The 23,421-nt window shown below is 55.7% G+C and overlaps 2 protein-coding genes across 3 annotated transcripts in view; both read right to left on the bottom strand.

Moving 5' to 3' along the window:
* MIER2 (MIER family member 2) overlaps nucleotides 1–23,421 on the bottom strand; it is a 993,207-nt gene that overhangs the window by 45,182 nt on the left and 924,604 nt on the right. The gene's annotated exons all lie outside the window — the stretch shown is intronic.
* THEG (theg spermatid protein) lies at nucleotides 3,852–19,564 on the bottom strand. 2 transcript variants are annotated; one of them, XM_010378029.2, is made up of 9 exons: nucleotides 19,257–19,564; nucleotides 17,905–18,027; nucleotides 17,532–17,603; nucleotides 17,035–17,096; nucleotides 16,211–16,280; nucleotides 14,866–14,983; nucleotides 9,722–9,881; nucleotides 4,076–4,220; nucleotides 3,852–4,041 (listed from the first exon to the last, which is right to left on the bottom strand). In XM_010378029.2, the coding sequence occupies exons 1-9, from the start codon at nucleotides 19,562–19,564 to the stop codon at nucleotides 3,960–3,962; spliced, it is 1,140 nt and encodes a 379-aa protein (XP_010376331.1). In that variant the 3' UTR covers nucleotides 3,852–3,959. The 2 variants fall into 2 exon arrangements, with proteins under 2 accessions (XP_010376331.1, XP_010376332.1); XM_010378030.2 differs by lacking the exon at nucleotides 17,532–17,603.

The following is a 23,421-nucleotide window of genomic DNA, read 5'->3' as shown; positions in this document are numbered from 1 at the left end:
ATTCTCCTGCCTCAGCCTCCCAAGTAGCTGGGACTACAGGCATGCACCACCATGCCTGGCTAGGTTTTTACTTTTGTAGAGATGGGATTTCTCCATGTTGGTCAGGCTGATCTTGAACTCCCGACCTCAGGTGATCTGCCCACCTCGGCCTCCCAAAGTGCTGGGATTACAAGCGTGAGCCACCGCACCCAGCCTCAATCCCATCCTTTACTTTCTTTTCTTTTTTTTTTTTTTTTTTTTGAGACGGAGTCTCGCTCTCGCCCGGGCTGGAGTGCAGTGGCCGGATCTCAGCTCACTGCAAGCTCCGCCTCCCGGGTTCACGCCATTCTCCTGCCTCAGCCTCCCAAGTAGCTGGGACTACAGGCGCCCGCCACCTCGCCCGGATAGTTTTTTGTATTTTTCAGTAGAGACGGGGTTTCACCGTGTTAGCCAGGATGGTCTTGATCTCCTGACCTCGTGATCCACCCGTCTCGGCCTCCCAAAGTGCTGGGATTACAGGCTTGAGCCACCGCACCCAGCCCCCATCCTTTACTTTCTCATCTTTGAATAAGGGTGATCTCCCTAAACCAGCCTTTATTTTATTTTATTATTTATTTATTCATTTATTTTTGAGACAGAGTCTCGCGCTGTCACCCAGGCTGGAGTGCAGTGGCATGATCTCGGCTCACTGCAAGCTCTGCCTCCCGCGCTCACGCCATTCTCCTGCCTCAGCCTCCCAAGTAGCTGGGACTACAGGCGCCCGCCACCATGCCCAGCTAATTCTTTGTGTTTTTAGTAGAGACGGGGTTTCACCGTGTTAGCCAGGATGGTCTCTATCTCCTGACCTTGTGATCCGCCCGCCTCAGCCTCCCAAAGTGCTGGGATTACAGGCGTGAGCCACCAGGCCCGGCCAACCAACCTTCATTAGGGGTTATATGATGATCAAGCCAGGACTCTGCTCCTGCTAGTGGGAATTCTCCTGTGACACAGGGTGCGTGACGGTGAGTTATTTTAGCCTTTGTTGTTCTCTGACTCAGCAAGGCTGGTACAGCAGGGTTGTTCGGAAGGCAGCTCCACGCCAGCACCCAGTTTACTGGAAGATTCCTTCCTCCTGCAAATATGATTTCCCATGACAGTTACTCACTCAGCCTGCATTCCCTTCTTCCTGAAGTTTCATGCCAAACCTAATCTATAGAAACTCCTACTGTCAGCCTGTGCACCTGTTCGTAATACTATTATTATTATTTTGAGATGGAGTTTCACTCTTGTTGCCCCGGCTGGAGTGCAGTGGCATGATCTCGGCTCACTGCAACCTCTGCCTCCCAGGTTCAAGTGATTCTCCTGCCTCAGCCTCCCAAGTAGCTGGGATTACAGGCATGTGCCACCACACCTGACTAGTTTTTTATTTTTGTAGAGACAGGGTTTCTCCATGTTGGTCAGGCTGGTCTCGAACTCCTGACCTCAGGTGATCCACCCACCTCGGCCTCCCAAAGTGCTAGGATTACACACGTGAGCCACCATGCCTGGCCACCTGCTCCTAATATTCTGAGAAAGAATTATTGGTGGCCGGGCACGGTGGCTCACGCCTGTAATCCCAGCCCTTTGGGAGGCCGAGGTGGGTGGATTACAAGGTCAGGAGATCGAGACCATCCTGGCTAACATGGTGAAACCCCATCTCTACTAAAGAATACAAAAAATTAGCCGGGCATGGTGGCAGGCGCCTGTAGTCCCAGCTACTCGGGAGGCTGAGGCAGGAGAATGGCGTGAACCCAGGAGTCCACCTGCACCACTGCACTCCGTCTCAACAACAACAACAACAAATCGAAGCACTTTGAAACTCTACAGTTTCAAACCCAGAATTCATTACCCACTCCCATATTTAAAAAAAGCTCCTCTCCCAGTATTCCCTATCTTGGTAAATGGTGATACCACCCCAGGAGAAACAGGGTACTCTCTCCTTCTTTCACAAATGCCACAGTCTGATTATTTATTTATTTATTTATTTTAAGGCAGAGTCTTGCTCTGTCGCCCAGGCTGGAGTACAGTGGTGCGATCTTGGCTCACTGCAACCTCCACCTCCCGGGTTCAAGTGATTCTCCTGCCTCAGCCTCCCAAGTAGCTGGGATTACAGGTACCCACCACCATGCCCAGCTAATTTTTGTATTTTCAGTAGAGACGGGGTTTCGCCATGTTGGCCAGGCTGGTCTGGGACTCCTGACCTCTGGTGATCCACCCACCTCAGCCTGCCAAAATGCTAAGATTACAGGCGTGAGCCACCACTGCCGGCCCTGATCATTTATTTCACCCAGTCCTGACACTGTACTTCCGGAAGATCTCTCCCATCCAGCCATGTCACCCACCTCCAGGCTACAGAGAAACTGAGAGTGCCAAGGAAGTCGCCAGACTGTCTGTGGTTGGCAGAATAGCACCCCAAGGACATCCCCAGCCTAGTCCCCAGGCCTCTGAATAGGTCACCTTAAATGACAAGAGAGTTGCGGATGGGATTAAGGATGCTGAGATGAGAGATTATCCTGATGACCCAGGTGGCCCAAGGTCAGTACGGTATTCTCAAGACAGGAGGCAGGAGGGTGAGAGTCAGAGAGAAGAGGCTGTGCTGCTGGATTTGAAGAGGAAAGACCCGACGCCGCAACCCCACACCAGGGATGCAAGTGCTTCCAGATGCCAGAAAAGGCAGGAAACGGACTCTTCCCCGGGGCGTCCGGAAGCAGCAGCCCTGCTGATACTTGGACTTTAGCCCAAGTGAGACTGACTTTTGACTCCAATCTCCAGGAGGATAAGAGAATAAATGCGCATTTTGTTGTTGTTGTTGTTGTTGTTTTTGAGACAGAGTCTCAGTCTCTCTCTATCGCCCAGGCTAGAGTATAGTGGTGTGATCTCAGCTCACCACAGCCTCGACCTTCTAGGTTCAAGAGACTCTCCTGTCTTGGCCTCCTGAGTCACTGGGATTACATGCATGTGTCACTACACCCAATTAATTTCTGCATTTTTAGTAGAGGTGGGGTTTTGCCATGTTGGCCAGGTCTCGAACTCCTGACCTCAAGTGATCCGCCTGCCTCGACCTCCCAAAGTGCTGGGATTACAGGTGTGAGCCACTGCACCCGGCCCAAATGTGTGGTGTTTTAAGTCACCCCATTCGTGGGCATTTGTTACAGCAGCAACCAGATGCTAATAATGGGAACTGTCTTGGTCCACCTGCCCTGCTGTAACGAAGTACCATAGACTGGTGGGTTAGAAGCAATAGTAGTTTATTTCCCACAGTCCTGGAGGGTGCAGGTCTGAGAGCAGGGTGCCAGCATGGTCAGGTGCTGGTGATGGGGGTCCTCCTGGTTGCACACTGCCTGCTTCTCAGTGTCTTCACATGGCAGACAGGGGCCACGGGTATCTCTTGGTCCTCTTTGATAAGGACACCAGTCCCATGTGTGACAGCTCTGCTCCATGACCTCATTGCCTCCCCGAGGCCTCACCTCCTAACACCATCACCTCGAGGGTGGGAATTTCAACATATGAATTTGGGGGAGTCACAGGCATTCAGGCCATAGCAGGGACTGTGGGTCTTTTCCTAACCTATTTGAGCCTCAGTCTCCACATCTGTGGAATGGGGACAATGATAATCCCTCCATCATTAGGTCACTGTAAAGATCCATAAGTTGTGCAACAGGCGTCAGCTGGTGTGACAGTGGCTGTCATTCGGACTCTGACAGTCCTGTGGGCCCTCAGGAGGAGTGGACGAGCAAGTCTGGATTGAAGAGATTCAGAGGGCGCTCGAGATGGTCAATGAAAGTGACTCGGAAAATAAACAGCTAGACAAATCGCAGGTTGGATGAAAAAATAAATATTATTGTCCTCCTCATCCTTCTTTTGGCCTTCCGGCCCGCCCTCCCTTCTCCAGGCCAAAAAGCTCAGAATAATCACATACACAGGTTTAGGGTGCCTGAGGGTGTTTACTGGGAGCCGAGGTCTTAGAGGCCAGGCCTGGGTTGATCACACTTTTCTGGTGATGCTTTTGGGGGTGGCAAGCTCATAGAGGCGAGGGGACGCCTGGGCCACCAGGGAGGCTGGGGAGATGGAATAGGGGTTGTGGCCCTCGTTGAGGCCCTTGCGCACTTTGGGCTGGGCCAGGGACATGATCCGGGGGCTGGCCACCACCTTCTTGGTGACATCCAGCACCGCCCAGCGAGGATCTCGGTCAGGAACACACTTGTCCGACTGAGCTTTGGGCCCTAGAGGGAGCAGAAAAGGAGGACAGCACTGAAGGTCAAACCTCAAAGCTCCACGTGCAGGCTGGGCGTGGGGGCTCACGCCTGGAATCCCAGCACTGTGGGAGGCTGAGGCAGGTGGATCACCTGAGGTCAGAAGTTCGAGACCAGCCTGGCCAATATGATGAAACCTTATCTCTACTAAAAATACAAAAATTAGCCGAGTGTGGTGGTGCGTCTCTGTAGTCCCAGGTACTCAGGAGGTTGAGGCAGGAGGATGGCTTGAACTTAGGAGGCAGAGGTTGCAGTGAGCCCAGATCATGCCACTGCACTTCAGCCTGGGCGACAGAGCAAGACGCCATCTCAAAAAAAAGAAAAGAAAAGAAAAAAAGCTCCCATGTGCAGATGGCCTGCTCATCAGCACAGGAATGGAGGATGAAAATGTAGTCCACTCAGACAGTGGAATATGACTCAGCCAAGAAAAGGAGCGAGGCTCTAGCACCGGCTACAGTGTGGCTGAGCCTTGAGGACATCACGTCTCGCGAGAGACACGAAAGGACACACAGTGTGTGATTCCATTTTTACGAACGTCCAGGACAGGCCAATCCAGAGTCTGCAAGTGAACGTGTGGGTGCCAGGGGCTGGGGGACGGGAATGGGGAGTGACAGCTGATAGGGACGGGGCTGCCCTCTGAAGGCATAAAAAAGTTCTAAAATTGACTGTGGTGGTGGTTGCATAACCCTGTGACTGTACTAAAAGCCACTGAAACACATTTTTAATTTTTATTTATTTATTTAGAGACAGAGTCTTGCTCTGTTGCCCAGCCTGGAGTGCAGTGTTGTGATCTCGGCTCACTGCAACCTCTGCCTCCTGGGGTCAAGCAATTCTCCTGCCTCAGCCTCCTGAGTAGCTGGGACTACAGACGTGCACCACCACACCCAGCTAATCTTACTATTTTTAGTAGAGACGGGGTTTCATCATATTGGCCAGGCTGGTCTTGAACTCCTGACCTCAGGCGATCCGCCCACCTCAGCCTCCCAAAAGGCTAGGATTACAGGCGTGAACCACTGCACCTGGCCTATTTTTTAAATTTTGTTTCATCATTTTATTTTACTTTATTACTTTATTTTATTTTGAGACACAGTCTTGCTCTGTCACCCAGCTGGAGTACAGTGGAGGGATCTCCACTCACTGCAACCTCCGCTCCCCAGGTTCAAGCGATTCTCCTGCCCCAGCCTCCCGAGTAGCTGGGATTACAGGCACAGGACACCATGCCCAGCTAATTTTTTGTATTTTTAGTAGAGACAGGGTTTCACCACATTGCCCAGGCTGGTCTTGAACTCCTGACCTCAGGCAATCCGCCCACCTAACCCTCCCAAAGTGCTGGGATTACAGGCGTAAGCCACCGCGCCTGGCCCCATTTGATTTTATTTTGAGGCAGGGTCTTGCTGTGTCTCCCAGGCTGGAGCAGGATCACAGCTCACTGCAGCCTCCACCCGACTTGAAACTGCTGGGTTCCAGCGATCCTCCCGCCTCAGCCTCCCAAGTAGCTGAGGCTACAGTTATGCACTGCCACACCCAGCTATGAAATCTACACTTAAAAACAGGGTGAATTGTAAAGAAAATATTTCAAATGGCCACAGGCAGCCAGGCTCAATGGCACATGCCTGTCATTCCAGCACTTTTGGAGGCAGAGGCAGGAGAATCACTTGAGCCCTAGAGTTTGAGGCCAGACTGAGCAACACAGCAAGACCCCATCTCTAAAAAAAAAAAATGGCCACAGGTACCTGAAAGGGGGACTCAGGGGGCCACAGCCAAGAGAGCTCAAGTCTCCTCACTCTGCTGCCAACCCAGGTGGCTCTGGTTCCCCCTCCTCTCCACCTGCTCATGTCATGGCGGCAGGTGGGTCGGGGCAGGAGGTGTCTCCTCCCCCTGGCTGGTGTCATGTCTTGCCCCTGGTGGCTGCTCCTCAGGCACTCGTGGCCCCCTCCTCCGGGTACCCCCTCCTCATCATCTCTCCCCTACCCCTTCCTTAACAGCAGGGAGCTGCAGCAGACTGCTTGGAGACTAGGAAGGGATGGGCCACCAAGTCTGCCATAGCAGCCGGAGCTGTCCTCCACCTTGTCTCTTGGGGCTTTGGGGCCTTTGATTTCCAGGGAAGCTCCCACCTTCTTTCTAGATCCCTCTTTGCATGGAACCTCTGTGCAAATGAATAAGAGCTACCCACTTCTTGGCAGACCAGCCTTGGCTCTGTGAAGAGGCCCCTGAGGAAAAGAGTGTGCAGTCTCTTCCACTAGGCAGGCAGAACTCCACGTGGCACACGGCTGGGCAAGGCCGCCTGAGTGGAAACTGCAGATGCAGCACTGCCTTAGACTGTCCTGCACACACCTGTGCTCACCACACACACACGTGGTGAATATAAACAACTATACACTTGTGCAGGTATGAGTGTTTCTCTGGCCCTTGCTCTGCACCCTAATTGTCTCTTCTGCACCTTCTGGGTGGATGCTGGCTCTGTCTGGCAGATGCCCTTGTGCAGGGTAACGGGGCCAAGCAGTGGGGCCTTGGTGGGCCTAAAGGGGCTGGGAGAACCATGCCAGAACCTAGGCTTCTTTGAACTCCTTTGTGAGAATTGAGTAGGCATCTGGGCTTTGAAACTCCAGCACTCTCTAGCAGCAGCGACTGAGCCCACATAGCAGGTGTGAGCACACACAGAGAAACAGCCACACACCCGCTCTTATCCCCACCACATAGCAGGTGTGAGCACACACAGAGAAACAGCCACACACCCGCTCTTACCCCCACCACATAGCAGGTGTGAGCACACACAGAGAAACAGCCACACACCCGCTCTTACCCCCACCACATAGCAGGTGTCAGCACACACAGAGAAACAGCCACACACCCGCTCTTACCCCCACCACATAGCAGGTGTCAGCACACACAGAGAAACAGCCACACACCCACTCTTATCCCCAACACATAGCAGGTGTGAGCACACACAGAGAAACAGCATAGCCACACACCCGCTCTTATCCCCACACCACATAGCAGGTGTGAGCACACACAGAGAAACAGCCACACACCCGCTCTTACCCCCACCACATAGCAGGTGTGAGCACACACAGAGAAACAGCCACACACCCGCTCTTATCCCCACCACATAGCAGGTGTCAGCACACACAGAGAAACAGCCACACACCCGCTCTTACCCCCACCACATAGCAGGTGTGAGCACACACAGAGAAACAGCCACACACCCGCTCTTACCCCCACCACATAGCAGGTGTGAGCACACACAGAGAAACAGCCACACACCCGCTCTTACCCCCACCACATAGCAGGTGTGAGCACACAGAGAAACAGCCACACACCCGCTCTTATCCCCACCACATAGCAGGTGTGAGCACACACAGAGAAACAGCCACACACCCGCTCTTATCCCCACCACATAGCAGGTGTGAGCACACACAGAGAAACAGCCACACACCCGCTCTTATCCCCACCACATAGCAGGTGTGAGCACACACAGAGAAACAGCATAGCCACACACCCGCTCTTATCCCTGCCACATAGTACGTGCGAGCGCACACACACAGAAGCAGCACAGCCACACACTCACTCTTATCCCCACCATATAGCAGGTATGAGCACACACACAGAGAAATAGCACAGCCACATGCTTGCTCTTACCCCCACCATAGCAGGTGTGAGCACACACAAACACAGCTACACACCCGCTCTTATCCCCACCACATAGTAGGTGTGAGCACACACTCAGAAACAGCCACACACCCACTCTTACACCCATCACATAGCAGGTGTGAGCACACACAGAGAAACAGCCACACACCCACTCTTACACCCATCACATAGCAAGTGTGAGCACACACAGAGAAACTGCCATACACTCACTCTTACCCCACATAGTTCAGTGCACTTCATTTGCTCGTCTGCTTCACGTTTTAAAAATGCTGGTTCCTGGCCGGGCGCGGTGGCTCACGCCTGTAATCCCAGCACTTTGGGAGGCCAAGGCGGGCGGATCACGAGGTCAAGAGATCGGGACCATCCTGGCCAACATGGTGAAACCCCGTCTCTACTAAAAATACAAAAATTAGCTGGATGTGGTGTCCTGCACCTGTAGTCCCAGCTACTCGGGAGGCTGAGACAGGAGAATCACTTGAACCTGGGAGGCGGAGGTTGCAATGAACCGAGACTGTGCCACTGCACTCCAGCCTGGGCGACAGAGCAAGACTCTATCTCACAAAAAAAGAAAAAAAAAGAAAAAAAAACACCTGGTCCCTTGGCCAGGCGCGGTGGCTCACGCCTGTAATCCCAGCACTTTGGGAGGCCAAGGCGGGTGGATCATGAGGTCAGGAGTTCAAGACTAGCCTATCCAACATGGTGAAACCTCATCTCTACTAAAAACACAAAAATTAGCCAGGAGTGATGGCAGGCGCTTGTAGTCCCAGCTACCTGGGAGGCTGAGGCAGGAGAATGGCTTGAACCCGAGAGGCAGAGTTGCAGTGAGCCAAGATCTCACCACTGTACTCCAGCCTGGGTGACAGAGCAAGACTCCATCTCAAAAAAAAGAAAAACGGTGGTCCCAACTATGAGTAGGTAGACGCCTCAACCCTCCGTCATTCTCTCACACATGCACACACATGCACACGCACATACACACACACACGCACACACGGATATTTACATATACATTTGAAACATGGGATGGATGTGTACATGCATACGTGTACCAGTGTATCGATGTCTATATTCACCGTGTGTGTTTGTGGTGAGCGTTTAAGTGCGTGCGTGTACCAGTGTATCGATGTTTATATTCACTGTGGGTGTGTGGTGAGCACAAATGTGTGCAGGATGGCGTAAGGCAGTGCTGCATCAACACTCATCTGTTTCCATTCATTTCACTCATCATTTCACAAATATCAAGGGAATGGATGAAAATTATTTCACGAATAAACAAACAAAGAAAAGGCCACATAAGCAAAGTTAAAAGACAAGACATAGACTGGGAAGAAATTATCGTGCAATGTGTTCAATAAAGCATTAGTAACCATTTTATATAAAGAGCTGTTCCCAATCTACAACCCCAAAACACCAGGCAACAGGAACCTGGGAAAACGACATAGAAGAGTAAACATAAATGGCCAAGCAACTTCTCTGACAATTCACACACATTACCCTTGTCATTGAGGAAAATGGTTATTCAATTTGTTTTAAAGGACAAGAAGGGAGTCAGGCCAACACCCATTTTAAAGCTGCCTTTGTTCCTTAGCGTGGCTCTCTGGCCCCTGCTCTGCACCTTGATTTTCTCTTGTACACCTTCGTTGCCTGCTAGAAAACCCTCTCAGACAACACCCTCTGCTTCCAGACCACACGTCCCTGTGATTTCTGCTTCTCTTTCCTGGGGGAGAGCTTCCCTCTGCCCGCTCTAGGCAGAGATATAAGGTGTCCCCTGGGATTTGGACAGGACATCAGGAGGCGCCTAGCCTGAGGCACCTACTTACTGGCCAAGTGAAGGAGGCGGTTATAGTCTGACACATGTGGCTTGGGTTTCGGCATGGGGTCCCACTCTTCCAACAGGGTGGCTGGGGCCTTTGGCTTTGACAACTGGAGGATCCGTGAGCTGGGGACTGCCATTTGGGCTGCCCTGGATACCTGGGACACCTGGAAAGAGAAATGGAAGGATTACATAAAACAGTCCATGATTCCTCGTGGGCCCTGGAGCAAAAAGACCCCAGGAGCAACATTAAAAGACACAAGACAGCCTGGGAAGAAGTTGGTTTTGAATGTATTCATCAAAGGATTATCATGTATACAAACTATCATGTATAAAGAGCTCCTTCAAATCAACCAAAAAAACCCAAAAGGGCTGAGCAAATGATACAGGAGATGAACCCTAAATGGTCAATAATCCTGTCTTTTGATCAATGTAATGTCAACAATTGTTGACAAATGTAAATTAAAACAACAAAATATCACTCCATGCTCACAAATTTGGCAACAATGAAAAAGTCTGACATTATCAAGCCCTGGTGAGAGACTCTCATGCATTGCTGGAGGGAGAGTAAATTGAGGCAACTCAGGGAGCAATTCGTCTACTCGGTTCAGCCAAACATGCGCAGGGCTTGGTGACTGCCACATAGAGGGACTCCTGCACCTGACCCGAAGAAGTGGGTGCAGGGATGATCCCTGCAGCTTAGTTACCACGCACACACCCCAGAAGGAGCCGGGCGCCCGGCCGCTGGGGGCTGCACAAGCTGACTGCAGCATGTTCTCAAGAGAAGGCAACCCAACAGTTAGACCATTTTTTCTCCATAAATCGGCACGAATTGCTCTAGAAAACAGTAATGAGGGAAGGCAAGACAGAAGTCATTTATGTTCACAAAACCACGAAACACGACCTAGGGGATAGTGTGGGCAGTGGGGCAGCGCTGGCCGAGGTGGGAGACCTTGCAGACGTTTCACCCAGAAACCTGGCACACTCGCTGGGCAGATCAATTCTCAACAGCAGCCGGCGCAGTGGCAGCGCTTTGGGAGGTGGAAGGATCACGTGAGTTCAAGACCAGCCTGGGCAACATAGCAAGACTCCATCTCCACACACATTCTTGGCATTTTCCAGAAAACCCACAGTTCACTGAAAGTGTGTTCTTTGACAATTTGCACCAGCCTAGGCAGAGACTGAGTACTGGGCAGCGCTTGGACACCCTTAAACTGGAGCTGGTTTCCCTCCCCTCTCCTCATACGCATTCTGTTGCCCTTCACCAGCTGGCTGCTGCACACGGGTGTAGGATTCCGCCTGCAAAATAACTAAGGCGTAGGCAAAGGACCACTTCACACGTCTCCCACTTATGCTTGGCTGGAAGAAGAACTGGCCATTCCTGATGCCTCTGGGGAGGGAGGTAAGGAAGGAGGGCAGCTGCTGAAATGTTTTCTTCCTTAAAAGGGAAGAGGAGGCATCCGACCCACGCCTGCCTAGATGCTCCTGTCTGTCCGTTCTTGGAGCGCTACCTGCGAGTCTGTGATTGTTGGCTGGTCCTCACTGGAGCCTCCGTGGAGGCAGAGGATGCAATGAAACCACCCCCAAAGGTCCCTGTGAAGCTTCAGTCCCTTTCTTCCTGAAATTGCTCCCCCATAAACATCCCAGACACATCCATCCGCAAAGATGTCGTGGTGTTTACAACGTAAGCTCCCACGCAGGGATCCTCTCCCTGCTCCCTCCCCCTCTCTTCCCACCAGCCCGAGGCCTCCGCGCACAGCTCTGCACCGGCTGCCGAGGTGGAGACTCCAGTCCTGCCTTCAGGGAGCTCTAGTGCTGGCGGGGCAGCCCCGTCCGTCCGCACCCCCCGCAGAAAGCCGTCCTGGAGATCGGTGGGAAAGGGAGCAGGAACCGCCATGTTGGCATCAAGGAAGCACTGCTCACTTTCCAGTGGGATCAGCGTTGCCAGGATCACGTTTTAAAATGTCCTTGCCTGTTAGAAATCCCTGCTGAGGTTTTGCGGGAGAGAGGGTGTGACTTGACACATTTCCCAAGTGGGGTCTGAGGAACCACCCGAGGAGAAGAGGCGACCACACACAGGGAGGGAAATGCAAGCTGATTACACGCGAGACACGGACAACATGTTTAGGAAGAATCACATGAACACACCAACAAGCAAGCCGGCAGCACGGGGTGCTGGCCAGGACGGGAGCGCCTGAGCTCACTCCCCGGCTGGAGAAGGCAAGATGGCGGCCAGGGCGGGAGCGCCTCAGCTGAGCTCACTCCCCGCGGAAGGCAAGATGGCGGCCAGGGCGGGAGCGCCTCAGCTGAGCTCACTCCCCGCGGAAGGCAAGATGGCGGCCAGGGCGGGAGCGCCTCAGCTGAGCTCACTCCCCGCCTGGAGAAGGCAAGACGGCGGCCAGGATGGGCCGCGCCTCAGCTGAGCTCACTCCCCGCCTGGAGAAGGCAAGACGGCGGCCAGGATGGGCCGCGCCTCAGCTGAGCTCACTCCCCGCCTGGAGAAGGCAAGACGGCGGCCAGGGCGGGAGCGCCTCAGCTGAGCTCACTCCCCGCCTGGAGAAGGCAAGATGGCGGCCAGGGCGGGAGCGCCTCAGCTGAGCTCACTCCCCGCGGAAGGCAAGATGGCGGCCAGGGCGGGAGCGCCTCAGCTGAGCTCACTCCCCGCCTGGAGAAGGCAAGATGGCGGCCAGGGCGGGAGCGCCTCAGCTGAGCTCACTCCCCGTGGAAGGCAAGATGGCGGCCAGGATGGGCCGCGCCTCAGCTGAGCTCACTCCCCGCCTGGAGAAGGCAAGATGGCGGCCAGGGCGGGAGCGCCTCAGCTGAGCTCACTCCCCGCCTGGAGAAGGCAAGATGGCGGCCAGGGCGGGAGCGCCTCAGCTGAGCTCACTCCCCGCCTGGAGAAGGCAAGACGGCGGCCAGGATGGGCCGCGCCTCAGCTGAGCTCACTCCCCGCCTGGAGAAGGCAAGACGGCGGCCAGGGCGGGAGCGCCTCAGCTGAGCTCACTCCCCGCCTGGAGAAGGCAAGATGGCGGCCAGGGCGGGAGCGCCTCAGCTGAGCTCACTCCCCGCGGAAGGCAAGATGGCGGCCAGGGCGGGAGCGCCTCAGCTGAGCTCACTCCCCGCCTGGAGAAGGCAAGATGGCGGCCAGGGCGGGAGCGCCTCAGCTGAGCTCACTCCCCGCCTGGAGAAGGCAAGATGGCGGCCAGGGCGGGAGCGCCTCAGCTGAGCTCACTCCCCGCCTGGAGAAGGCAAGACGGCGGCCAGGATGGGCCGCGCCTCAGCTGAGCTCACTCCCCGCCTGGAGAAGGCAAGACGGCGGCCAGGGCGGGAGCGCCTCAGCTGAGCTCACTCCCCGCCTGCAGAAGGCAAGATGGCGGCCCGGATGGGGGGCAGCAGAGCTCGCTAACCGCTGGTAAAAGGCAAGATGGCTGCCAGGATGGGCCGCGCCTGAGCTCACTCCCCGCCTGGAGAAGGCGAGACGGCGGCCAGGGAGGGAGCGCCTCAGCTGAGCTCACTCCCCGCCTGGAGAAGGCAAGATGGCGACCACGATGGGGGCACCTGAGCTCAATCCTCTCCCGGAGAAGGCGGCCCGGATAGCGGGCAGCAGAGCTCGCTAACCGCCGGTAAAAGGCAAGATGGCCGCCAGGATGGGATGCGCCTGAGCTTCCACTCCCATCCCAGAGACTGCAGGATGGCGGCCAGGATGGAGGGCACCGGAGCTCACTCCCCACCCGGGGAAGGCAAGATGACGACCAAGATGGCGAGCGCCCGAGCTCAATCCCTGTCTGGAAAATGCAAGATGGCGGCTGGGTCGAGACGCACCTGGGCTCCATCTTCGCCTGCAGAATGCAAGATGGCGGCCAGGACGGGGGCTCCTGAGCGCCCACTCCCATCCCCGAGAAGGCAGGATGGCGCCGCCACGTTGGACAACCGTTGGTCAGGGTTTTAAAAGTGAGATATGCCCAGTCACTGAGAAATCCCGATTCTTACACCTCCACAAAAGCTGTACACAGGTGTCGTGGCAGCCTCCCTGGCACAGCCGCCAACTGGAAGCCCCCCAGTGCCCTTCAGCGGGCGCCCGGATCTGCAGATTGATGGCCAGGAACCAACCACCGACCACGCCAGAGTCAGATGCACGGCGGGGGCGGCAGAAGCCGGGTCAGGCCCACCGGGTTCCTTTTCTGCGACTTTTGGGAAAAGCAAAAGCTGCAGGGGCGGAGCAGGACGGTGGGTGCCCGAGGCCGGCCTGAGGGCCTGAGCCGGGGAAGAGACTCGTCTCCATTCGCAGTGGACGAGCGCTTTCCCAACACCGAAGATTGTTCTCGTTCCTGAGTGTGAGCTGGAAGCTCGGGATCCACCCCGGGCTGAGACGCGGGGAAGGATGACCCCGGGGACATCTGAAGACTGGGAGCCCTCAAAACAAAGCTGCTCCTGGCGCGGTGGCTCACGCCTGTCATCCCAGCACTGTGGGAGGCCAAGGCGGGCGGATCACGAGGTCAGGAGATTGAGACCATCCTGGCGAACACGGTGAAACCCCGTCTCTACTAAAAAATACAAAAAACTAGCCGGGCGAGGTGGCTCACGCCTGTCATCCCAGCACCGTGGGAGGCCCAGGCGGGCGGATCACGAGGTCGGGAGATCGAGACCATCCTGGCGAACACAGTGACACCCCGTCTCTACTAAAAAATACAAAAAACTAGCCGGGCGAGGTGGCTCACGCCTGTCATCCCAGCACCGTGGGAGGCCCAGGCGGGCGGATCACGAGGTCGGGAGATCGAGACCATCCTGGCGAACACGGTGAAACCCCGTCTCTACTAAAAATACAAAAAACTAGCCGGGCGAGGTGGCGGGCGCCTGTAGTCCCAGCTACTCGGGAGGCTGAGGCAGGAGAATGGCGGGAACCCGGGAGGCAGAGCTTGCAGTGAGCTGAGATCCGGCCACTGCACTCCAGCCTGGGCGACAGAGTGAGACTTCGTCTCAAATAAATAAATAAATAAGTAAATAAGTAAATAAATAAAGCTGCTCCCAAACCAAGGCCGCCGCCCCGTGCTGCTTCCCCTCGTCCCCCGACTCCCAGAGGCAAAGCCTCTTTCCCTCTGCCGGGTCCCTCCCACCCTGCGTGGGTGAGTCGCGGGGTCACGGGGCACCCACCTCAGACATGGGCATGCTCCAGATGTTGTTACGAATCTTCGGGGCGGCCAGTTCCTTCAGGCGACTCGTCGCTCGGTATTCCAAGCAGGACCGAGGAATGGGCCAGACAGGAGTAGTCCTGGGGGAGGTCCCCATTTTAGACCAGCAGCTCCGCCCGGGGAGCGGGGTGTGTGTGTGCGTGTGTGTCTGTCTGTCTGTCTGTCCCAGCTCCTCTGTTTCTGGGGTAGTGGTGGGTTTTGAAAGCGTCTCCAAGGAGGGATTCCTCAAGAGTTCTCAAGCACAGAGCTACCATCTCCCAGGGTTGTCTCTGCTCAGTGTGCAACATCCACCCTCAGGCCCAGGCCTTCCCCCATTCCCTTCTGGGATGGCAGCTCCTCCCAGGCCTTCTCCACACACCCCCATCATCAAGAGCCTGGGGTGAGGACTTGGACCCAAGGGATGAAAGTGTTTGTCCTGAGGTTGTCATGCAAAGCCGGGGAAAGCAAAGTACAGCTGAGCTCGCGGGGCTGCGCCTTCTAAAATCAGGTCTCAGCTATGCCTCTGCCCAGAAATAAAGCCACATTTCATTGATTCTAAGGTAGGGTCTCCACACTGGAACAGGTCTGAGGTTGGGATGCAGCTTACAAGTGCTGCCAGCCAGATGGTGGAAGTGTCATGGCCACATCTGGCTGCCTCTGTGTGTGCCCAGATGTGGCTGTTCACGTGTTGTGCACTGCTGCTTCTACAGGAGTTAAGTTTAATTGCAATTTAAATTGTCTTCAGGTTACAACATGATTTGGCGTTAAAAAGTGCACAGATACCGGTGTGGAACAGTGTGTGCAACACCCACATCATCGTCTCTGTGTCAGAAGTGGTTCAAAACAGTTGGACACACTTCTGCTGTCTCCTTCAGCTGTGCTTTCCTTCATACCCTGCATAAAGATGGGTAATGATGTGTCGAAATAACTCAGTATCACTTTTAACAAGCACGGGGGCTCTAAGTGATAAAGAATTTTGTACATAAAATAATATGTCTTACAATTTCTACCTTTTTCGACTGAACAAAATACAGTCACAATGGTGATAACAACATCTGAGCACGCACTGTGTCAGGCACTGTGCAAAGCCCCTTTCACGGGTGACCTCCACCACCAGCATTCCACAGCTGGCAATGCGGTTGCAAGGGGCCCAGCAGCCTGCTGGGGACATGGGCTGGGAATCGGGCCAGCCCCACCCAAACACAGGCTGTCTAGAGCTAGGACCTGGACCCTTCCCCACGCCGCATCCTGTCAGGGGAGAATAAGGCATTTCTGCCAAACTCTGCCCTCAGAGTAGGCACCCAGTCCTCCTTCCCTCCTTCCCCCACCTGTTGTTGTTGTAATATTCCAGGTAGAATCTCCTGGGCCGAGACAGTTCCTCCACTCGGCGGGACACTGCTATGCAAAACGGGAAACAGAGTCGGTGAACCCCAGCGTAAACACCCTGCCGTTCCCAGGGGCTTCTGCATGCGGAATTCAGCTTTTTCTGAGCTTGGGCAGGAGGCTGAATTGGAAAACCTGTGGGCAGAGACAGCTGGGGACCAGACACCCTGCAGAGAGAAGACTTGCTGTCCCTGATTTAGGGACAGTGGGCTCAGAGGCCTGAAGGTCCTTGCTCGGACACGGGATGGGAGTGGCAGGGCTGGAATGGCAGCTCAGCCCCATGGCTCCTCGACGGGGCTCAGTACAGATCTGGGAAAATGGGTTTTGTGCTGAAGTTAGTACAAACCTGGGGTTTCCAGGGGCCTAGTGATGCCTGTGGGTCTAAAGTGAGGAACAGCTCAGGAGAGAACTGGACTGTTATTCTCTTCTATGGGGAACTCTCGACGTGTCTCATTTGAAGGTATCTATGATACCTCAATACCAAATTCCTCTCAAGAAAAGCATGGAAATCATTGTGGAAGGGAAAGCAGAGGGTCTTCTTGTAAATTCTTGCCCCGATTTGGCCCTGTCCTGGAGAGTGTTCCCCACAACCCTCACCCCCAGGACCAGTCTCAGCTCAGGCTCCTCAGGGGACAGACTCCAGTGGAGAGGACAGAGGCTCCGAGGATATGGGACAAGGGAGGCCAGAAGTTTCTGGATGGGGCGGGGCAGGTTCCCTGGAGGCCAGCAGCCGGAGGCAGGGGTCTCAGCAGGCACGGGCTCCACCTACCGGGCACTGTGATGGTGAGGGTGGTGTCCTCAAGGAACCGCTCGGTCCAGTACACAGAGGGCCTGGAATAAGTGAGCAGCTCAGGGCAAGGGAGGCAGAGAGCCCTGGCCCTGCCCAGAAACAAGCCTGGGTCTCTGCCGGGAAGGTGGCCACACGCGGGTGTGGAGTTGCTGGAAGAGGGGGTAGGCCAGAGAAGGACAGGGAGGGGGCCACTGGGACGTGTGGATTGCTGTGAGCAAGGCTGATGTCCAGAGAGGGAGGAAGCTGGGGGAAAGCATAGCTAAGAAGAGGGCCCAGGGCCATCTCCTGGGAGCAGACCCAGGTCACAGCCGATCGATCGCCTGAGTCCAAAGCACAAGGGTGGAGAGCCCCACATCTGAGGAGCCCTCCCCATCCTCCTCCCCAGAGAGAAGAGGGTGGCTCGAGTGGAGGGGCTCCTTGGAACCTGACACGTGTCCCCCGGCATAGGCAGATGGAGGAGACAGCCCTGGACTTACCAGTAGAGACAGAACCGTAAGCTCATCTTGCATGGGAAAATCCAGGCATACCCCTTACCACAGCATCCCTTCCTGCGAGGAGACAGGGTCCGAGCCCCCACTGCCTTTTTCCCTGGGTCTCCCGTTTGCTCCCAAACTCCTCACTCTCCTCTGGCCACCGCCCAGAGGGCCACCGAGGGCCGCAGTTCCCTAGCCAGTCCCGGCGTCTGGCCACCTCCTTAACTGGCCAACCCCATCTACCCTAAGTTTGTTGGATGTGGTGGCGGCTAGGGGAGGGGAGCCGAGCCATGGGGACAGGAGGAGCCCGGGAAGGGCGCGGAGGGAGCCCCAGCACTGCGCCCACGAGGCCGGGGTTGGTCTGGCCCGTCCTCACCTGTCTTTCAGGACTTGCCAGTTTATCTTGGGCTCTGCCAGCTCCACAAGCCTCCTCCGCCTCCTCTTCCTCCTTGCTTTGGCCATGGTGGTGCTGGGGAGCTTCTGGCTGATGGACAGCCGGCTTTGGGAGAATTCCATGTTGAAGTTGGAGCTGCTTTCTCGCCCCGACGCGTTTGGGGGCCCAGAGAAGCGTGGGTCTTGCTCGAGCGCCCTGCCCACCCGCCTCTCCTTTCCTGAGAGAGGTCTCTGGGGGAGGACTTTGGCACCACGAAGGCCTGGACCAAACCGCAGCTCCACTGCTGGCTGGATGGAAGACCCTGGCCAGGTCACCTGGCTCCCCAGGCCCTCAGCCGCCTCCTCTGTGAATTGGAGATGAGACCAGCTCCCACCTGGTGGGGCTGTTTCAGTGAGTTCTAAGGTAATGTTTGCTCATCTCACAAACATGTATCAAGTACCTACTGTATGCCAGGCCCCAGAGGGGCCACCGACGTCTAAAGGGAGCAGCGCCTGCCTCCCAGAAAGCTCACAGACTGTGGGAGGGAAACAGGCAGCAGGCGAAGATGCTAAATGTCAGGACATCTGCCCCGTCGCAGCTCTTGGCTCCCGTGTCCTCCCCGGGAGCCCCTCACACTCCGCCGTTTTCTCTGCCGGCTGGCACAGCCCCGTGAGGACAGGGCCTCTGCTTTGTTCTCGGGCGGCACAAGTCCCTAGGCAGCACGGAGACCATGGTGAGAAGGGCGCAGGCTGGGCGTGGGCGTGGGCCGGGACCACGCTCCGCAGGGAGGGCGGGAGCCCAGTTCCAGAGGTATGTAGCGTGCGCGCCTTGCTGGGGACACTCGGCAACTTGCCCAAAATCACTGCCCCCAGTGCCGACGCGCCGAAGCGTTCGTTCACCCAGCATGTGTTCCTCCCGACCATTTAAAACGTGTTAGCCACGTGTGCTGCTTAGAGTTGTTTCGGCTTTTGAGTGGGGAGGCTTTTTTTTCCCATTTCTTTTTCTTGCTGTCTGATTTGAGGTCATCACTTGTGAAACTCTGAACTCTGGGCACCCGAACTCAGTCTGCCTGACTCCAAACTCAGCGCTGTTTACTCCACCTCCTGCCGCTGGACAGGGGAGCGTGTGCTGGTGTTTGCCTCAGGGCCCAGTGAGGGGTGCTGGCCGCCCGCTGACCAGGCCCACACCTAGGCTGACATGGCAGCCTGGGCCCCTCGGCGAGCCAGGCCAGTGGCCGGGAATAACCCTTTCGCACGCCCAGGGGCCTGCACCCAGGGGGCTGCTGCCCTCCCCCAGCTGCCAGGGGCTGAGCCCTAACCCACCGCGCCCGGGCAGGGCCACTCCGCGGTGCCCACCTGATTTCAGGAATGTCCTCCTCTGAGTCCTTGTCCAGAACTCTCTCCAACTGAGAAAGTGCCTCTTTGGGATCCAGGGTCTCCGAGAACTCCTCCCCGGCCACCTCCTCGGGGGGAAGCTCCTCTTCCGGGTCCTCTGGTCCCAGCTCTGCATTGTCCAGGTCCCGGTGTTCCAGGTCTGTGACCCGCCGGCTGTCGTACACAGAGCTCTGGAGGCCCTGGGGGTCACCGCCAACCTCCCTTTCCGACTTGCCTGCAGCCTCAGAGCTGGGCTGGTTCCCGAACGACCTTCGCCTGCTGTCCCCCATGTACAGGTCCCTTCCCAGCCCCCGCGGCCTCACTCCCTCAGCACCCAAATGTGTCTGTGGTGGCCGCGGCAACAGGAGAGTGTCCCCCACGTTCCCCACAGTCCACATTCTAACCCCTGCGCTGGCTACAATGCCGGTCACCTGGGCTTGCGCTGGCATCAGGACTCAGTCCTGGCAGTCATGGCTCACAGGGACCTCCCAGGATTGGTTTAGGAAGGAGGCCTGAGGGGAACCTGCAGGGGTTATCTAGATACGGCTTCCCTCTCTCAAAAGCAGACACAAGGAAGAGACCGCGTGTCCCATTCCTGTCACTGCTGGGCCCGTCTGTAATGTCCAGAGCCCAGGCAGCCTCCTTGTGACCATGAGGCCTGCCACCCTGAGGGCAGATGAACTGAAAAGCGGGTCGTCGATGCCCTTGTCAAGCTTCTGAACTTAGCAGCCCTGGAATCCACCCTGTGTCCAGGCTTCTCATTGCTTGAAACAATAAGTGTCCTTAGTACTAAGTGGTTTTGGCGAAGTTTCCAGTCCTCAGCAGCTAGAACTGCACCCTCAGGGATACAGACCCTTCCAGCTCCAACCTCTCATGAGAAATAACTTCAAACTAGGCTGTTCCAATTCTCACAACAAAGTCACGGCTATCACTGGAGTATTCCCCAGGCTGCAGCCTTCCAGACCTCCTCGCAGCTCGTCAAAGGAGCTGAATTTCCTGCCTCTGCCACACCGTGCCCCACCCAGCCTTTCCCCCTCCGTGTCCCCACCCAGCCTTTCCCCCTCCGTGCCCCCACCCAGCCTTTCCCCCTCTGTGCTGTGCCCCACCCAGCCTTTCCCCCTCCGTGCCCCCACCCAGCCTTTCCCCCTCTGTGCTGTGCCCCCACCCAGCCTTTCCCCCTCTGTGCTGTGCCCCATCCAGGCTTTCTCTCTCTGTGCTGTGCCCAGCACTTCCCCCTTGTGTGCTTGGTGGTTTTCTACTCATCATTGAGGACTCAAGACTGTCGGTCCCCCATGCAGGGAGAGTCCCTGACCATTCCTCCCCTTTCTGGGCTCCCAGGCCTAAGACCCCCACCCCCACCCAGTGCTAGCCCACCCCAGAGTCCTGCTGTGTCCCTCACCCCTGCCACTAATGTGGGGCCAGCCGTCCGGGCATGGTGACCACTTGGCACACAAGAGACCCAGTTCATCAACACACGCAAAGCCCTCTCCAGCATCCCGTCCCATCACAAAGCCCTCTCCAGCTCCCCGTCCCATCTCCCGGATGCTCTGCTCCCAGACGCAGCTGCGCCATCACCGCTGTCGGGAAAGGGGTCTCTCGGAGGACTCCAGGCAGAAAGGCCCCTGGCAGGGTCTGGTCCCATCCAGGAGGCCATGGGAAAACCCCCTTTCTTGGCCTGAAGTTTCCTAAACCCTCACCTTGCACTCAATGATTTACTTTTCTCTCTTAAGTTAAACCTGATCAAGATCTGTGGGTGCCTTTCACAAAGAGATGAGTTCAGCACTGTTGCCGCTGGAGGGCCTGTGGCCACTGCAGTGTTTCCAGGAGACCTTGTTCAGAGCGCCACACCCAAGGCTGCTCCCTAAATCTACACCAGTGACAGGTGGTTGAGGATCTGGCAACCTCCAGCTCATAGCACACCCCGAGCCCCCAGGCTGCTGCGCGTTTGGTCCTCACGGCAGCCCGTGGTGGACAGGAGACGCAGGTGAGCGCTCCAGGGTCATGGGAAACTCCCAGGAGCACACGGCTGGAGGAGCTGCACCCGGCACCTTCTTGGTAGAGTCAGGGCTGATGTCTCTACAGCAGGAGCCAGAGGAGCCCAGGAGTGGGTGGGGACAGCAGAACTCTGCCCGCCCTCAGGGGAGGGTTGGAGGGTCCCTGTCTGCTCCGATGTCCTGTGGAAAAGCAAGATGTTCACAGCCACAGTGCTTGATTTCTGAATGTCGTGTGATGTTGCTTTGAGCAGAAAATAGAGGGGGACGGGGACCAGGCTGTGGGGAGTGTGGGGATCTGACTGCCCGGACCTGGGGCGTCCGCCTGGCAGAAAATAAACCAGGTCCCTACTGTGTTCCTTTCTGCTGCGGCCGCCTTAACACATATCACAAGCAGAGGCTCCAGCAACACTGAGCGATTACCTGGCCGTCCTGGGCTCAGAAGCTCAACAGGGATCTCACTGGACTCAAGCCAAGGTGTGGGCAGGGCTGGCTCCTGGCGCCTCCAGGGGAGGGCTCGTCTCCTGCTCACTTGGTGGCTACAGAAGTCAGTGCCTTGTGGTCATAGGACTGAGATCTGTGTTCTTGCCGTGTGTGTGAGCTGGGGGCCCTTCCCGGCACTGCCGTGTGTGTGAGCTGAGGGCCTTTCCCAGCACCCAGAGGCCACTGCTCTTCTCGGTCCTGGCCCCTTGCTCTATTTTCAAAGCCAGCAACGGCCAGTCAAACCCCTCACACGTGGATGCTCCACTGGCACTCATCTCTGAGCAGGGCTGGGAAACCCGCTTGGTTATTACGGAAACAGGTGATTGAAGGAGGTCTGCCTGGATAAGCCGGGTGCTCTGACCTTCCAAGTCTGACCAGGTCTGGAACCCCAGTCCCACCAGCAAAGTCCGTTTTGCCACATGAAATAACGTGCTCCCAGTGTCAAAGTCAAGCAGATAGAGAAGCATTTTTACGTAAAACGTTTTGTTTGGAAAAATACATAAAAACAATCGCAATTTGGGGCATGCACACAGAACGGGCGGTCTTTGGTATATCTGCAGCGTGAACAGGAGGTTGGGGCTTTTACTAGAAGGAGGAATGTTGTGTAGCATTTCGAAAGAAAGCTCGCTGGAACTGGTGAAGTTTTGGGAGCTGGTGAGCTCTGACTGGGAGGGAGGTGGGGGCAGAAGGCATCTTCATGTCACTGAGGTCACTTCAGCATCTCCCAGGTCAAACTGGCTTTCAGGTCACAGCAGGCCATTTTGGGCGCTGGCCTGTGATGCAATCCTGGGCAGGTGCATGCGTCCGAGTGCTTTTTCCCTGGTCTCCCAACTGTCGGTGTGTTGGGTAACTCCCATCCATATCATCACTTTCACACCAGGTCCCAGGGATGAGGTTATGGACACCGTTGAGGGTCACTATTCCTTCTGTCACACCTACCTCATGCCACACACAAAATCAGTCCTCAGTGGATATGGGATGTGAATGCTGAAACAAAACTTTAAAACTTACAGAAAAAAGTGAATGTGACCATGCTTTTGCCCTCCAGGTAGGGAAGGATTTTTTTAACAAGACATGTAGAGTGCTAATCACCCATGACCAATAAGTCAGCCATATAAAACTTAAGCCTGATGTTCAGGACTCCTCAAAAATGTGGAAACAGAAGCCACGAATGGGAGGGCAGCATTTGTCATGTCTATAACTGATTAGTACCCAGCATACATAAATAGCTCTTATAAATCAATAAGAAAATAGATAGGTGCTGGGCGAGGTGGCTCAGGCCTGTAATTCCAGCACTTTGGGAGGCCAAGGTGGGCAGATCACAAGGCCAAGAGATGGAGACTATCCTAGCCAACACAGTGAACCCCGTCTCTACTAAAAATACAAAAAGTTAGCTGGGTGTGGTGGTGCGCACCTGTAATCTCAGCTACCTAGGAGGCTGAGGTAGGAGAATCACTTGAACCCAGGAGGCGGAGTTTGCAGTGAGCCGAGATCACACCACTGTACTCTAGCCTGGGTGACAGAGTGAGACTCCTCTCAAAAAAAAAAAAAAAAAGAAAGATCAGAACCACAGTGATAAGCAGATGTAGGAGGTGGAGCAGAACTGCGGTGATGAGCAGATGTAGGACGTGGAGGAGAACCACGGTGATGAGCAGATGTAGGAGGTGGAGCAG

This window comes from Rhinopithecus roxellana, chromosome 8 (assembly GCF_007565055.1).
Source record: "Rhinopithecus roxellana isolate Shanxi Qingling chromosome 8, ASM756505v1, whole genome shotgun sequence".
NCBI lineage: Eukaryota > Metazoa > Chordata > Mammalia > Primates > Cercopithecidae > Rhinopithecus > Rhinopithecus roxellana.
Note: the sequence above shows the minus strand (reverse complement) of the source record. Positions and strands in the feature narration are given on the sequence as shown.

Bases quoted from the DNA above. Each gene is read 5' to 3' on its own strand.
- THEG (XM_010378029.2), bottom strand. From the start codon at position 19,564: ATGGGGGACAGCAGGCGAAGGTCGTTCGGGAACCAGCCCAGCTCTGAG. The intron at 9,882-14,865 runs GTGGGTGCCCCG...TTCTCTTTCCAG, and splicing joins GGAGCATGCCCATGTCTGAG to GTGTCCCAGGTATCCAGGGC. The intron at 4,042-4,075 runs CCCCTATTCCAT...TCCCTGGTGGCC, and splicing joins GGCCTCAACGAGGGCCACAA to CAGGCGTCCCCTCGCCTCTA.